The 17,428-nt window shown below is 34.2% G+C and overlaps 2 protein-coding genes across 12 annotated transcripts in view; one reads left to right on the plus strand and one right to left on the minus strand.

The window, feature by feature from the left end:
* Positions 1–6,464, plus strand: part of PHACTR3 (phosphatase and actin regulator 3) — an 87,139-nt gene extending 80,675 nt beyond the window's left edge. For all 4 annotated transcript variants that reach the window (XM_015881481.3, XM_015881482.3, XM_085520373.1 and 1 more), the window contains exons 9-13: positions 277–332; positions 3,732–3,793; positions 4,166–4,306; positions 5,282–5,358; positions 5,868–6,464. In XM_015881481.3, the coding sequence (XP_015736967.2) occupies positions 277–332; positions 3,732–3,793; positions 4,166–4,306; positions 5,282–5,358; positions 5,868–5,883 (352 nt within the window). In that variant the 3' untranslated portion in view covers positions 5,884–6,464. The remainder of the gene's footprint in view (positions 1–276; positions 333–3,731; positions 3,794–4,165; positions 4,307–5,281; positions 5,359–5,867) is intronic.
* Positions 5,866–17,428, minus strand: part of SYCP2 (synaptonemal complex protein 2) — a 30,161-nt gene continuing 18,598 nt past the window's right edge. Inside the window, exons 31-46 of one of the 8 annotated variants that reach the window (XM_015881642.2) lie at positions 17,232–17,280; positions 16,932–17,106; positions 16,479–16,549; positions 15,360–15,533; positions 14,976–15,156; positions 14,290–14,540; positions 13,989–14,168; positions 13,558–13,651; positions 12,847–13,008; positions 12,367–12,494; positions 11,647–11,741; positions 11,458–11,557; positions 10,679–10,737; positions 10,308–10,386; positions 9,801–9,857; positions 5,866–9,426 (exon numbers count right to left, since the gene is read on the minus strand). In XM_015881642.2, coding sequence (XP_015737128.2) covers positions 9,355–9,426; positions 9,801–9,857; positions 10,308–10,386; positions 10,679–10,737; positions 11,458–11,557; positions 11,647–11,741; positions 12,367–12,494; positions 12,847–13,008; positions 13,558–13,651; positions 13,989–14,168; positions 14,290–14,540; positions 14,976–15,156; positions 15,360–15,533; positions 16,479–16,549; positions 16,932–17,106; positions 17,232–17,280 — 1,927 coding nt within the window. In that variant the 3' untranslated portion in view covers positions 5,866–9,354. Of the gene's footprint in view, positions 9,427–9,800; positions 9,858–10,307; positions 10,387–10,678; positions 10,738–11,457; positions 11,558–11,646; positions 11,742–12,366; positions 12,495–12,846; positions 13,009–13,557; positions 13,652–13,988; positions 14,169–14,289; positions 14,560–14,975; positions 15,157–15,359; positions 15,534–16,472; positions 16,550–16,931; positions 17,107–17,231; positions 17,281–17,428 lie in introns of those variants that run through there. The other 7 variants (XM_085520367.1, XR_014935966.1, XR_014935967.1 and 4 more) reach the window with 7 other exon arrangements.

The raw sequence follows: 17,428 nt of genomic DNA on the forward strand, positions 1-17,428 counted from the left end.
CTGAAGAAGCATTCCACCAACAGCAGTGCAAACTAGGGGAGAACTTCTACCTGCATTGCTGATATTGGGCAAAAATTAACCCAGAAGGCATTCTGCTACCAGAATCTTGTGTTTGGGATTTTCTTTTGCTTTTCTCCGTCAGTCCTGGACAAGGATTTCGTGTTCTCCTCCTACCCAAAAACACACACGAGGAAAACACAAACTAGAACTTGGAATCCTGCAGACTTTCCAAAGAACAAGCATGGTACAAAATGTGATTTTGGTGTTTTTCCGCAGGCGACTCAGCCAAAGACCTGCTGTTGAGGAGCTAGAAAGAAGAAATATACTTAAACGTGAGTACTTTCTTCTTAATATACCTTATATATTTGCAGAAAACAGCAATTACATTAGTGAAACATATTCTTTTAAAAGATATATTAATTTATTGGGGTTATTTTCTGTACCTAAAAGTTTTCATGTTTAATATGTCCTGGGTTTCAAATATTGCAGAGATGAGAATTTACACTTTCATAAAGGCGGGCAGTTTAGTACAGAAAAGAGAGACTTGCTTAAATTTCAACCTTGAAATGATTTATATTATGAATACACTGCTATGGGTGTCTGAGAGGGGAGTAGCATCCAGGTGTCATGCAGTGCAATGACACAGACTACCATTTTTGGAGACACTGACTGTCTTGGCTAAAGGGGAACGGACAAAACATCCTTGCAAAGGTGCGAGGACATTTCCAATGGCAAGTCAGAGAACTATCATCCTGCGATATTAACAGTTATTAGAAGGAGAATTCCAGGCCTATTATAAATACTGCTACAGAGGAATATTGCTCAACAGCTTTCAAATAAACACAGGGCAGAAACTGGAAACTCTTTTCCTAAAGATTGGTGTTATGGCCAAGGGATCAAACAGGTGATAGATGCATTGGGAATCCTCTAAGCTAGAAGAAGAGGGAGCTCTGAAATTCTCTCTGCTGTGGGATCTGAGATAGGAGAATGAGAGAAGCTACCTGCTGGAATGAAAAGAACATTGCTTCTCTTATTGTTGTGGTTTAGTTAGTGTTGAAAGTAAAAAACAAATAAAGAGCACAACGCCACAATAGCAGAATGATGGAATGGTGTGACAATGGTTTCCTTCTCATTAAACATGAATAAAACATCTATATATGGCCACATATAATGTGTCTATATGGCATATGTCATAGAAACAATGTTGCCTTTGGTATTTAATTCGTATTTAATTATCAACGTGATTGCAATTCTTTAGAAAAAAAAGTTGCTCATATTTTGTTACCTAAAATGTAATGTCTCAGAACTTTCCTGGTTTAAAGAAAAAACTTATGCAGTTGCTATAGAAGTTACTGTGGATTTCATTTCACTTCTAACACAAAGGGATTCCACAGTCAACTGTTCAGTACTCTTCCAAAGCATATGCTGTGCATGCTTAAATTGGACTCATCTGAGAAATGTGTGTACCTAAATGAGAAACAGGGTGCATTCTTTGAAAGTGTGAATGGATCAACTTGGCCTAAATTTAACTGTCAGCTACAAAAGAGATAAGAACAAAAACATTAACACAGGATTCTGAAACGTAGAACCAGATTCTCCTTAGTCAGTGCCTCAGATCTCCCGAGACCTGTTTTTGTTTAGTTCCCTAAGGCAAGGCTTATCTTTACCAAAAAAAATCTGTTCCTTTATGTTTGCATTTTGAAGAATGCTGGTTACATCCTTAATCTGGGTTAAACTGACAAGCTTTAATAATAAAAGTTTGAATACATTCATATAATGAGCTTAGAGAGAGATAAAGCAGAAAGAAGATAAAGCAGAATTAAAGATATTTCCTGAATGCTGGCTAAACATACTGGTCTAGATTTGTATCTCATTTAAAGGAGCTCCTGACATGAAGCAAATCCATTGACTTCAGTTCAGTTGCTCAGGATTTGTATATACTTGTCTGAGAACACAGTCACTTCTATCCCAGTTACCTGTCCCATTGAGTTAAGTATCTGCCAAGAGCTGAAGTCATCACTAAGCTGTGACAGCAGTAATCTTAAAAGCTGGAGAGATGCAACAACTCTAGGCTCCATTGTGAGTTGAGTGTGGAAATTTGTAAACTTTCCTTCTATTAGTGTGAATAGTGAAACTGTTGTTATGGTTTTTAAGCACCTGCACTGGGTCTGACTTACAAAGATGTAGCAACATAAATACTCTTCAGTGAAATCACTACAGCATCCTGCAGCTTTTAAGGGTTTGTTAGTTGACTCATAAGTTTCCTAACATCTCTGATGTTAATAACACGCCCTCTAAGGAAAACATAAAGCCAACGCTTTCTTGCAATTCTACTGAACTTCTGCATCCTTTGCTTTAATGATAGAAACATTGCTGGTTTACCATCACAACTAAAATCAAGACCCAGGTGTTCACACGTGTTCTTGTACTCAACAGAAAGCTGACCCTGACATTCAAGAACGCAGCATCTCTTAAATCCCACTCCAGAATCCCCAGCTCATTCTTAACACGAGGAATTGTTTCAGTGTTATACACAGCTAAGAATTCCCCAACTAACTCACAGAGCAGAAAAAATGAATGGCAGTACTACACATCACTTCACAACTGGGAGCATCTCTCTACTGAGATTTATAAAGCCAGCCCTCCCTAATGAGTGTAGCTATGTGTAGGCAGAGTGATGCTGATAGGGAAAACCTCTCTGGTTTGTCTCTGTGATAGTGCTTGAATTCTGTATTGCCTTTGCTAGCAGTTCCTATCTAATCCTGCTTTATATTTTCCAAATACATTGTTTCTCACATTTTCACATTTGGCATTTTCTTGGAGCTGGGAATAAGCGCTGAGCATGTCTGAATGTATCACATATGGGTCACTATGTAATGTTTTGTATATTCAAATGTCTTTTTTAAAGCATGCTAAAGCTCACACATGATTTTTAATACTGGAATTATTATATAAAAAACTAGAGAATCCCAGAGTGGTTAAACATTTTTCACTAGAAGCTTTGTTCAGGTCACAGGCTCATGCCTCAATTTAGTAACAGATAGTACTAGAAATAGAAACGCCATTACCTCGTATCCCAAGGCAAAGGATATATTTCACAGTGTTACAGCACTCCGCTCTATTTTTAGACTCAGTGTGTAGGAGTTATCACGGCTTGAATGCTAATAGGCACACACAAAAGCTGGCTGGCTTAGGTTAGAATGGAATGCTACAAAAGAAAACTTGTAAGGATAAAGAGGTTCAAATATCAGTGGCACAGATAAAAAGCATGCAAGTCAAAGATAACTGCTGTGGCAGTGTGTCCATCTACAGATGTAGCCTGAGAATTAAGGTGATCCAGGACAGAATGTTACTTTCCCTAAAGCTCCTGCAATAAGTCTTTTCGGCAACATAAAATGGAGAATACAAAAAAAAAAAAAAAAAAAAAGATAACTATGGAATGCTTTGATTTTATTTCTAAAGTTCATACAATTTGAGTTGGCTGCTGTTGGCTTATTAAAACTCAGAACTGGAGCTCAGAGCTCAGGAAAAGCTGTCATTGATACCAGTACCTTGTCCTCACACAGGGGTGACTGTACCTTCTAGTAGAGAAACAGAGGTGTACAGAACTAAGAAAACAGACAGCAAAGAGCCAGCTACTAATTTTTATGTGATTCGATTCTCATTGCCTTGGAAACTACTGTTATTCCTCATGATGAAAATCATCCTTTTTCTTTTTATATTCTCTGTAGAACGAAACGATCAAACGGAACAGGAAGAAAGAAGGGAAATCAAACAAAGACTGACAAGAAAGGTAAAATCTTGCAATACCTTCCATTAGCTTTTAGTAAGCTGGTGAAATACTGAACAGTCACCTAGGTCACTATTACATTATACTTCCTCCTCTGCAGTGCCTGAGATAGTGGTATCTAGTAAAACAAATACCTACCATGTCCCAGCTATCTTTTCTCCATTATAAAGCCACTGTGCTGTAGCCCACACCTCAATTCAAACAGTTACGACTCTCGTAACAGTACTCTAAAGGACTTAATGGTTCCATGGAATTTCCAAGGTGTTTCTATTCAGACTGCACACTAAACTAAGATGGCAAGCAGAATATGTTGCGAGGTTTCTTCAAATGTTGGTTATTAATATTGGCTCTGTTTTGTAAAACTATTTAATGCAGCTTAACCAGAGACCTACAGTAGATGAACTAAGAGACAGAAAGATCCTGATTCGATTCAGTGATTATGTAGAAGTGGCAAAAGCACAGGACTATGACAGACGAGCGGATAAACCATGGACAAGACTATCAGCAGCCGATAAGGTACTGACATAAAATATTATCACTTTCTACTTGACTTGTGTAAAGAGTTACATTGGATTCTGCAAGTACATTAAACCTCTCTAAATGTGATGGTTACTTGGTATGCTGTAAACACACTGACCAATGTATACTGTCATTAAAAATGCTATTTGTAAAATGCTTATTTAGTACAATAGAGGTCAGCTTATCCATTGATGCAGGGAGGAAGGGAAATATGGATACAGTCTTTCTTGATGCTTTAGGCTGCAACTCAAATCCATTTCCAGTGAGCACAAAACATCCTCAAACTGGAAGCATTTTTCTTAGGCATGGAAATGCCCTTCAACCTGTTCTGAAACATGCAGTATTTCCTCTCCAGTTTCCTGTGAGCACTCACAGAGTTGGTTGATCTTACATTTACACGAGCATAAACAAGCAATTGTTTCTGTTCCATCATATACCTGCCACGTAACTAATTTATATGTGAATGTAATCTTCACATTTAAGTACCTGAGGTACAGCCAGAAGAGTACAGCATGATTCCAGCTAGAACCGTTGCTGAATAAGGAGTTGTGAAGTTTCAGGGATGCAGCAAATAGAACAAGTGCAGATGCTGGGATAATTACTGGATAAGATGGCAAATACACGGTTGGATTACTTACTGCTTTGGTCTGAGATGCAGAAATCAAATTCTTTGTTCTTGTTTCCATTATTTCCCAAGTAAGAAATGTAATAATTGGCTTTAGAAGACTTACACAGAAAAGGAACAATATTTGATCTTTTCCTATGTTAGCTCTTCTCTAGCAATCCATCAAATCATCAGCAATCTGTATAACCTAAATATTCAGCATCTCTACTGGCATAGTATGCTTTGCTGTACCCAACACCTATAATTTCTACTTAATGAAACTCATGTTCTGCTTTGTGAGCCTGGTATTTTACAATACTTATTAGTACAAAATTATTTGCTAACTCTCTTCTATTTTCAATTCCTAGGCAGCAATTCGGAAAGAGCTAAATGAATACAAAAGTAATGAAATGGAGGTACATGCATCAAGTAAACATTTGACAAGGTCAGTCTTCCTGCAATTTATTGCCATTGCTTGCTAATAAAGTCTCTTTGAGTCACGAATCTGTAGATTTCGGTCTTACATGCTGAATGTGCATAGGAAGCTGTGTTTTGAAAGAAAATGGATGCATTTTCTTAAAATAAATATTAAGAATAAATAGTAAGATCATGGTGCAGTAAAGAATGTTACTGACAATGAAAACTGTGGCCTAACTCCCAAAGGAAAAAATAAACCAACAAGCTCCACATAGATTTTCCATTTGCACTCCCCAATAACTGCAAAATGGCTTGGCTGGACCCTGAGAACTGTAACTGCTCTACAGTCATGGCATACATGAGGAAATATGGCCGTGAAAATTAAACTTGCCAAATATTCTACAATAGTGTTTTGTACCTTTAAAAAGAATGAATGCTGATTTTAAGAAAGTTAATAATCTAAACCAGATTTTTTTTTAAAAATTGTATATTTTTAAAATGTTGAAGTAATTTAAAATTGTCTCTTAATTGTCTTAGATTTCACAGGCCATAGAAATTTTCTTCTGAGAAGAATTCTGCCCTTACTTTTTGATATTGCTGCTGAACACACGTCAGGGAATCATCTTTCCCTTATGTTCAGTCCTGGACACCTTGATGTTTATGTGAAAAGAGGACTGCGGATGAAAACTCTGCAGCACTTAAAAGAAGAGTTAAACACCAGAGATGATCTTCACTTTGAAGCCAGAAGAGCAATGGCCTGTTGAACGGGATTAGCTGCTGAAAAAGACTGAAGTAAAAGTACTTGAAAGAACCTACAACTCTCCTTTACCTCTTGTTTTAAACTGTTTTGCAGTCTATCATGGAAAAGGAGATGTGCATGTACAGGCTTTACCATTCCAAGGCCTCTGACATAATGGACATGACACACTGTCATTCAGTATTACGTTGACGAGACATTTTGAACTTACCACAATTAGTTTGTAAAACGCTTATGTTCATGTTCTAAAAACTAATTTAATGTATTATAATTTCATTCTTTTTTTATATAATGTCTTAACAAACACTGCTGCAAGCATTTTTGACTCCTGTTACTTTTGTTCCTTAATTAAATGACTACTTATTGCAGGAAATGAATATGCTTCCTGAAGATGTTTTCTTTTCAGGGGCAGTTGGGAAGGGATTTCAGTTATTATGCACTAAGATTGTATCCCTTCTTTATCAACACAGAATCTTCAAAAAGATCATTTTAGATAAAGACCTCCGTCTTATGTAGCACCAGCATTTTGCACCAGGCCTATTGCATACCATATTGTCATTACACAGTACTTTCAGACCTTTAAAGAATGGCAGATAAGTTCAGTTAATATCTTTAGACATTACTAATTCGCACAAACATAGATAAACAATCGATATAAAAATGTACTTTCATGCTTAAGAAACAAATTCTTTTAATTCTTTTAAAAGTAAAAATGTATGTATGTAGTTTAATGATTTCTTGATTGTAAAGGGAAAGAAGTTACTAAATGACAATAAGCAAATAGAATTGGTTTAAAAAAATATAAAAGCTAGACATTTCTAATAATGCTTGACATCTAAAACATGCGAGGATTCTTCTCAAGAAACTACTAAGAGGAAAGAAATGAACAAAAGAAATAAAGAAAAAAAATACAGATACCTGGAAAGGATGCCTTATGAGACAGCAACAAAACGATGCAGACTCCCAAGACAGAAATTTCCCTGCAGGTGTTTCAAACGCTGTCCTTTCAGGAAGTGACCCAATGTCAGGAATCTGAAGAGGATGCTATGCTACAGCTTTGCTGAGATGATCTCCATGAAGCATGAAAACAAGAATGTAAAGGTAGGTAAAATTGTTTGCACAGATTACTACTAAATTGCTGTCAGCTAGTGAACAGAAACAGTGCAAACAGCGGATGGATGTTCAGTTCTCTTCAGCTGCTCAGCGTGGGAATGCAAGAATATAAATAGTACTGCACTTCAGGTAACCTAACATTTATGAACTGAAGGTAAGAATGTACTGTGTAACACAAAATATGCAGCACTAGAAGAAACTGATGAATCATGGGAGATGTCACACCCTGGACCAACCAAATTGATGTGGATAATTCAGCTTGCTCTGTAGCTAGCTGTAGTTTGGTACATTTTTAATGTTCAATTTACTTATCAAAGACTTGAATCACCCAACTACTTGATCCAAAGATTTTTTTTTCCCTATTAATTACAGTTTTATAACTTGGCTTTTCACAGAAATATGTAACTGGCCTTTTAACATACTGTTGATTGTATGTATCAACAGTTCTTTATCAATACAATATTTATTGAAAGTTATATTCCAGGTGAAATATACCAAAAAAGGGTAAGAAGAAAGGCAAGAAATATTTCATAAGCAGGACCACATTGTTTAGCTTAGGAACTGTTAACTACAAACTTAAATAATAATCCATGAAAGTAACATGCCTGTTTAGCCCCAGTGCAGACCTTCACTGACAACAAAAATGCGTAACATACATTAAAAGGACGTCTAAAAAAATGCAGTAAGTATTTTTAAAGTATCTTAGGTTTTTGTTTTAATTCCAAACAGCCCCTACGAGCTGTATTACTACTGCCATGTAGCTATCTGGTAGTTATGCAGCAACATGCTTAAGGTTTTTCTCCACATATTCAGCTGTCCCTCCATCACAAGCATCCTAATCTTTCTGCTTTGCTCTGGTAAGACGTAAAATCGTGACTACAGAGCCACACATGATCACTGTCAGCTAACTGCCATCAGTTTACTGATGGGCAAATCTAGCAAGTTGGTTGGAGACTGCATGCATTTTTAACGTGCTTGCTTCTGTTAGAACTTAAGATACTCTTCACTGAAGGCATGCTTAGCCCAGGGAGGCCATTTTCCCTAAGCTGATCTTTACCCAAAGAAAAAAAGAAAGAATCCTGAATAATTGCATCTTACTGGGGTTACTGGGGTTCAGTAAAGACTGGAGTATGGACAGTACAATTTCATACTTATATTTCAATAGAAATTATTACTAAAATACCTTTTTTTTTTTTTTTTTCCCCCCAATATGTGTGCAGTGTAAAAAAAAAAAAACAAAAAAAAAACTTGGTCTGTAAATTGTACTTTTTAAAACCTTGTACAGTTAAGGAAAATATTTAAAACACAGATTGGATCAGAATAAATTCTGCATCTCACGAGGTCCATCTAGTGGGGATGACAATGATTGCAGGCTTAAAAAACCGCAAAAATTAGAGGGTCAAACATTAGAAAAGTGCACAGAGTTAGTTACACAGAGAATAATTAACTCTATTCATTCCATCTATTTCAGTTCTTTCCTGGCAGAATACAGACTGAAATGCAAAATGAATTGCCACTTTAAGGCAAAATGGTGATGAACTCATTTTGTAAAAACAAGACACACACTACATTTTTCTTGAAATATTTAATATAAATATTTGCAATATAGTTCAACCATAAAATTTTACAGTCATTTTCTGTTAGAAACTCTTACTGAAGTATAATGCCACAGATGGATAGGATTGAGATTGGCACATGAGACTGGATCCTTAAATAATTTCTTACTGTATTCTGAATCAGAAATAAGATGAAAAGTGGTATTCTGTACACAACAACTCAAGAGATAGATTTGAAGTGAAATCAATTTGAAGTGATTTCTCTAAAAGCTCAGTTAAATTACCTAAGAAAAATGTTAATAAAGACTTCCTCAAAGACAGACTTAGCTAAAAATAGAAAAAATATATATGTATTGTATTTTAGTAGATTCAGTAAAATCCCAAATTATTCTAGTAATAGAAGTCTTATGGAGAAGTCTTTGTTATAAGACTTACATTTAATTAATGAAAATATGCTTACGTTACAGTAGTTTCTTTAAGTAAAACAAACAAACAAACAAAAACAACAACAAAAAAAGAAAACAACAAAAAACCAATTTTGTATAAAAAGTGAGTGTTTATATTGAGCTCGAGTTTCAGGAATGTATATGGAAGTACTTCAGAATTTTCCACCTTCTGCTAGAAATAATGTCTGCAATCCTCTGCGAACATTAATCAGTTCCTCTTCTTGCTGTACAGAAAACATTGCAGTTATCACATATTTTAAATAAATCCTTTTTTTTCTTTTTTTCCCCCATATTGTAATTCCTGTGTATAGCATCCTGCTTATAAAGTATCTGAAGTATGATACTTTTTCATGTTAACATTCAAAATACTAAGACTCATATCAAATAGAATAACAAAACTGGCTACTTTTATCACTCATATAAAAGGCTTAAAATATTTAATACCAGTGATCCTTAGATTCTAGCTTTTTTTTTTTTTTTTTTTTTTTTCCCTGATAGGACACTAAATTTCTAGAAGCTGTAAAATCTAATGTTCAAACAAGTATACTTACATTATCATAAGTAAATATATAAAGGAATACAAGACAACTTCATTTACCATTTCTTTAAGGAATTTCTCTTGGAGTCCTTTCATGTCTTCTTTCATCAGATGCACCTATAAAAAGGTACTTATACTGAATGCATTGTCTCTGCTTGCAATTGATAACACATTTTTAATATGACAATTACATCCCTAAATGGCTTCAAACTGTAAAACAGAAGGATGTGCACACATCTACTTGCATAAGGAGAGAGACTGTTTGCATCTAAGTTGGTCTTTCTTGGATGAGTAACCATGCTGAACAAACTCACAGAATATAGGATTCATCTTGCAGTGATTCTACAGATAATTGTAGATACCTCCTAATGGGTGAAATCTAGTCCTTAAGCACAAAATATTGTTACAAGTACTTGACAGTGGAAAGGCTATAAAAATACCTATGTGGCCTTACTGCTAGGAGTAAGGGAGTTCTTTAGGGAAAAAAAATGAATGATGGTAACTGTTAGCAAAATGGAAGAAATAAAAATGATTAAAACCAGAAAAAGAACTGAAAGCATATACTACCTCTGAAGTAAAAATATTTTCTTCATAGTCAACACTATGGTGGATGTTCTTTTCAAAGGCTGTTTTAAGGATATGCAGCCTAAAGAAGTAAAAAGCAATTAAAATAGCCTTGCTAAGCGTGACCATTTCACAAATATCATGAGTACATCTCATTATTTGTAGTCTAAAGGTACTTAAATGCGCAAACAGATATTATCATCATTATTCCTAATGGAGAATAATAACATTTTAATTCCTTTTTCTCATCTGATCTATTATCCTTATATTATGGAAGAGAGCAATTGCATTTAAAAAAAATACAAGGTAGCCTAATTTTCAGCTTGAATTTACATCATAAAACAAATTTCAAAACATAAATAAAGCCTACTAACCTTTGTTGCTCATTTTTCATGAACGTACTTAAAGTATGCTTATGTTTTTTCCAAACAGTCTGGAAATAAAAATAGTAGTAGATGATAGTATTTTCTAAACTAGAACTGACTGCAATCTAATTTGAATACTATAACCCTACAATTATAGGCTCAGTGCAGAATGGGAAGTAGGTAAACAGTCACCTTAGAGACTTTAAAACAAACAAACATGAAGGTTTGGTTGGCAGGATAGGACACTTCAGGAAATCTGCTTTCATGGAGCCAATTTCACCAGAAAACTTTCCACCAGCAAATTTATTCTAAGTTTCAAATAAATGAAAAAGTACATCCAGAACATTTTAAACAGACTTTTGATAAAATCTAAGCGTAATTAAAAAAGAGAAAGGCCTCAGAGGAAACGGATTTTGTTTTAGCATGAATACTTATGTATTGATTTTACACTACAGCATGTAGCAGGCAACTGACTTGTCTCAGAACACACAGTCTGAAATGCAGGCCAGTTGAAATAAGGCTCATGAAATGACATAACAACCCATTAGAAGTAGTATGAATAGTTTGTCCTAGGAAGAAAACCTAATAGTGACAGAAATTCTAACAGCATAGTATAATCAAATCCTAACACTGCAAATTCATTATTTGAAACCTGACTCATATGTGAGAAAGAAAAAAAGGGTTTTTAAAAATCAGAATTAATGATGCAAAGTGAAAGATCCTATGAGTAATCCATAGACTTCACAGGAACCAGTTTTTCTCCGTGATAAAGTAATTAAAAAACAAACCAGTAATTCTTTTTCCGTGTTTTTCAGGGACTGAGAATCTTTCTCAAAACTCTCAATTTCCTGAAGAATAACAAAATGAAATCTGTCCAGCTGCTCGATCCTATTAAAAAAATCAAATAGAGAAAGGGTTACATGTAGAAGACATTAAGTACATTTTAGTTGTTTTAAGATAATTATTTCTTTACAGACCTGCATTCAAGAAGCTGTTGATTCATCGTTACCAGATGCTGGTTGGCAGTTCTTAATGATTGCTTTGCAAAATGCTCCATTTTCCGTGAGCGGCTCTGGAAAGATATTTTAACATTACTTTCAGATTATTTTCACTTGAAGAAAAAAGCAATAATACCAAATACAATAAGAGGATTTTTTCTCCCCCCCTTCCCCAATCCCCCCCCCACCCCTTTTTTTTTTAATCTTGCTATCCTTTTAGGAAAGGGTGTTTTTTTAGATAAAATTAGAAATACACTACTTGAAAAACAGATATCCTGAAGAAAGTACACATGGAGTAAAGGTTGCATTCTTGCAGATGTCTTAAGTGAACAAATGCAGCATTTTGGTTTGTGTTTTCCCTTTAGCAAATAAATCACATTCATAGGGCTGATAATTTGAAAAGAAAAAAAAATCAAAATGCAGAATGCTCATTACATTAAATGCATAGGATTGTATGAAATCATGCACAGGATAAAATTTAGAGCAGATCTGGTGAAGAAAATCATTTGAATGTTAAGTGCACAAATGTAACTGAAAAAAGCTTAAAAAGCAATTCTAATTCTGTCATTTCTAAAAGCTCTACAGTGCTCAGAGTTTTTATTTCATTTTTTAAGCCAATTCTGTAATATAAGACAAAACTACTTTGCATAAGAAGGTTTAACCACATGCACAACAAACACTGCATGTAAAATGTCTTGCCTCAATTTTCTTAGTGTATTCTTTTTGGAGTTTCTGACATATATCAATAGTTGAACAACCAGGTTCCCAGATGTCCACATCCAAAGCAGCTGGATCACTTACAGATACAGCAGACAAGTTTTCATACTCTGTAGTGATGAAAAAACATCATAATTCATACCTACATCGTACTTCAGAGTGAAGTATTCTATATATGTAGTTACAACAGGGCTGTTGTTAAAAACAGATTAATTCTACCATGTAGACGGCTGAACCAGATCTATTTTCATATCAATTTCTATTGATATGAATATAGATAAATATCAATAGATATTTCCATATATCTATTGATATCTATTAAAAATGAGATAGATTTAAAATATTTTGCATATTTTTTGGAAACAATATGCTTTTATGGATATTACCTTTTTGGATTGAAACTAAGTTACACTACTCTCAAACTTCTCCATAACTATAATCAACTTTTACTTCATAATTAACCTCTGTAAGTAACAGCTTCATCTGTTTTAAATAACTTTCTAGGCTGTAACGTTGTTCTTCTGCTTCTTCTCTTTTCCTCCTCTTTGCTTGTTTCTGCTTCATCAGAATGGCTTTCTGTATCACGCTGATACTTTCGCTTGAGAAACACATGTGAACTCGGCCCTTTAATAAATGTGAAAAAATGTTGCATTTTAGAATTATTTGGAACAATGAGATCAGAAGATGAAAAGAAGCACGCATCTTGGCATTAGGAACCATTAAATTAAAAAAGAACACTGATTTATAGAAGGCGTGTTCTATGATGATGACCATCATCATATGGTTCGATGTTAATGACCACTTGATGTACACAAACAGAATGTCATTGGAGTACAGAATTCTATTTGACCCTTGAAAGATTTCTCTCATATTAAAGAGATTCAATATCAATCCTATATTCCTGATAATTTTATCACCTCCAGAATCAGTGAGAATGCTTCCTGATCTGCTACTTTTTGAAGATAACAAGTTCTCTTTACAGTAACTGTTAACATTTTGGAGCCCAAGTTTCAGTTTTTGGAGGGTACTTAAAGCAGAGAAAATATGAAAAAAAAATTGAATTATATTGAAAAGACATAAAGAGAAACACGGCACAACTCTGAATCTTCTGTGGTGAATAAATGCTTTTCTTAACCAATACAGTTACAGATAGTCAAAGTCTTTTGTTTGTACCTGACTCATGTGCAGGGCCATAAGGTTCTTGACTCCAAGACTGTACTTCACTTGCACTGGACAAAGATACTGACACAGATGCTGAAGATAATTCCTAAAATAAATAAACAATCATGGGAAAAGACAAATAAGCAATAAGAACTAATGGCTACTTACAATAGTACACAAACATTCTTTCCTTTTCATTACAATTCTTTCCTTGTATCCATATGATAAACATCTCCTTATGGTATTTCAAATATTTAAAAATTAATTAGTAGTACTGTTGTGGGATGAGTATTTTTCAAGGAAGTCACAAGTAAACATTGTATCTAGTCCTTAACACTAAGTAAGGAAAATACATTTGATGAGATCTTAGGAAAATGTAAAGTATATAAAACAGATGAAAAGCAGCAGTTTGTTTCTAAGGAGCACTGAATCAAGTAACATACCTCTCCTTTATTTTTTTTGACAGGTTTAGTAACGTCTTGTTGTTTTCCTTCAATAGAAATTTTGTCTGAAAAGCCACGTCTAAAACTTAAGTTTTCATCAGCATCACATATTTGAGATACAGATCCCTCTGTGTTTTTTCCAGAGTATGTTTTATGTGGGGTTAACGAAGTTAAGTTGAGCTACACATGAACAAATAAAAAAACATTATTGAAATGAGATCTAAAAAAGCATTAAGACATATAGCAGCTGAATGGAATAACTTCAGTTAAAATAACTATAGAGTATCTGTAATATTCTTACCAAATTTGAAGCAGTGAGAACTGGTGAGAAACTTTTATTTGCAAATGTTAACTTTTTAACAGTCATTTCAGGAGAACGGTTTAGATACATATTTGGTGTATTCTTCTTCTGTAGACAGAGATTACTGGGCGAGATATCTTTCTCAAAGTTTAATGTTTCCTCAATTTCTGGTGTTAACTTCTGAAGACCAGGTGACCTCTCGCTAGAAGTACGGTCTTGAGTAACAAATTCCTCTGATACTCTCTCAGCACCTAGAGCACAATTTCTTAACTTTCAGCGTGAATGAAAGAAAAGAAAACAAAACAAACCCAAGATGCTACAACTCCATACTGCTAACTGTACTTAATGTAGGTGTTTATCAGTCTCAGGTGGGTGAAGTTTTACTCCACTTATTGGTATAATTCTTGCTGCTCTGTATTTTTGCATCCTTCACATTATTTTGGGAGTTTAGAAGATTAATTCTAACAGCCTACTTTCACTTACACAACTATAAAATGTTGATATCAAACAACTGAAAAATCTATAATGACATAAACACATTTTCTTAAAATAAGTAGTATACATATTGATTTAAATCTCATTTTGAAGCCATGAAATAGATGTAAAATTGCAGTATTGTGTTAATCTTCCTTTTAACTATCAACATATGCTATGGTATTTCTACAAATTAAAATCAAAATGCATACATCTCATTCTCTCTAGAGATGCAGGACTCTCAGGTGAAGACATTTCAATTTCCTTTTCTTCTGTAGAGCTCTTTGATTTAATAAGTGCTTTATTTACACAGCTTGCTACTGTCTTGGGCTCCACCAGGTTCTGGAGATCCTTCTCATGACTATCATTTTTGTTTTTCTCATTCACACATTTCTATTAAAATAAGGAGTCAACATAAGCATTACTTGTAAATATACACATCGGTAAAGAGGGAATTATTTTTATGCACAGTTGAACAAACAGAAGATCGAAAAGGCATATAATCAGGAGGGGTATCAGGTGTTCTAATGTCAATATGCATTGAATTAGCATAATTCAGTAGCCAAGTTTCTATTCTTAACAGTGTAATTGTATACCTGTACTTTTGATTTCTCTCCCTTATAGGCACATGCTGAATATTCATTTTCTGACTCTGAACTGGAAGGTTCTTTGTAATTTTTTGGTTGCGCTGCTCTTCGAGGTCGTTTTGGTCTGGTGGTTTCTTTCTTCATTCCATCAATTACCGAACTTTGTTTTTTACATTCAGTTAGCTTTGGAAGAATAAGAACATCTTTAATTCATATCAAAATAATAAATATGGAAGAGTAAACAGGAGGTAGGTTACTTTAATTACTTGAAATCCGTTATTTCATAACAACTTTAACAAGAAGTTTTGAGGAACCTTGCTGCTATAAAAAGGACAGTTAGTACACCTATTCAATGCTCATTACTTAAATACTCAAAGGTCTCTTCTGTTTTCATTTACGTAGACTAGACATCACCACTGGTACATACAAACAGCAGTATTTTCATGTTCACAGTTTAAACTGAATGCACATAAACAGCCTTAAGCTACTACCATTAAGGAGATTTAAATAATTATAGTACTGTCTAAGAGATCAAAAAGTGGTTTAAAGGGGGCAGGGTAACATTTGTTTATGTTTATTTCTTCCAAAGCTGTGGTTTACAAATATCTACAAAGAACTTACAGTAACACACTCAAAATCACTCAATTTATTATACTCAAAGTTTTAATAGGCTCATAACAACTTCCAATGATTACTCTTTATTAATATGAAGCATTTTTCTTTTCAGTTTCAGTACATTGCCTATATTCAATTAAAGAATCTATAATCTAAGAGCCACTGAAATGCAATTAAGCATATTAGCCACATGAAAGCCCTCATCAAAAAGCTAATGACGTACTCAGTGGAGTAGATTATTATTATGCAGTAAATAGATACAATCAATAGTTAAGTAAAAAAAACTTAGAAAAGTACTGATGTGCAATAATTCTAACTTACAGCTTGTATTATGCCTGACTTACTTCCTAAATACTACCTAAAAAAACTATAGCACCTGAAAGCAACTAAATTTATTTAGAAAGTGACCTTGCAGTAAGCGTGCAGAAAGTGCACGTGTTTATAGAAAATAATGTAACAAGCAGTTTCTGGAGTGAATATGTATTTCGAGTCAGGATGCAAACTTACATTTACCTTTTTCTTTTTTGCTGTTTTGCCTTTTGGTGTATCAATCTGGCAAGGAGGTTCAGAGAATTTATCTGATGCTACAATACACAAAAAGAGAAAATCAGCATTATTGACATTTTGAGGATTTTAGCTGTTAAATCATTGAAACAATTTTATGCAGTTTTATCACTACAAAGGTGGCTCAGCAAACTATCCTCAGTGCACTAATTACAAAGATAGCTATTTTTTTTCTTGAAAACAACCTCCTTGAGTGCTGTTCCCCAAAATTTTACATTTTAAAACACAGACTTCCTGGAAATTACCCTTCCTAAATGGTTAGATCAAATTCAAAAAGTCCTTATGCTTGGAAACAGGACAATGAAAACCTACTATACGTGAAAATAAAAGCCAGCGCAAACTGTACTCTAATGGTCAAATTTTATTGCAGCATATTTAAGAAATATTAAGAAGGATTCTTACTTTTGCCTTTTCTTTTTGATTTCCCTATGTTTTTATTTCTACTGTAATCAACTATCTGTGGCTTAGATGGCGCTTTGGATTTTTGTAGCCAGCTGATGTCTGTCTTGCTGTCATCACCTCTGTATTCTGTGTCTGTGTCACTGAAAAGATGCTTTTTGTATTGACTGTATCTAGTCTGTTAAAAAAAAGGAAAGTTCTTCTGTGTTGTTAATTTACTTTTAATATATCTTTCATTTTCATAACTGGTATTTGAATACAGGAAGACAAGGTAAGCTGATCCACAAAAAATCTGAACCTTACTTTTTCTCCTGCTTTCATTTCAGAGCCAGTTTTACTTTCACCTGGTTTCCTTGATTAAAAAAAAGAAATAAAACCCTTAAACAACACATCGACATTTTAGAATACCAAATCTCTCAGCTATCCATATGATGTACGGCTTAACGATTCAAACAGCTGTACTAAGTTTTGATTTGACATTCATTTTAGAAAGACCTGTT

The sequence above is a fragment of the Coturnix japonica genome, chromosome 19 (genome assembly GCF_054131305.1).
Source record: "Coturnix japonica strain WE chromosome 19, WE-NBRP24, whole genome shotgun sequence".
In the NCBI taxonomy this organism is placed as follows: Eukaryota; Metazoa; Chordata; class Aves; order Galliformes; family Phasianidae; genus Coturnix; species Coturnix japonica.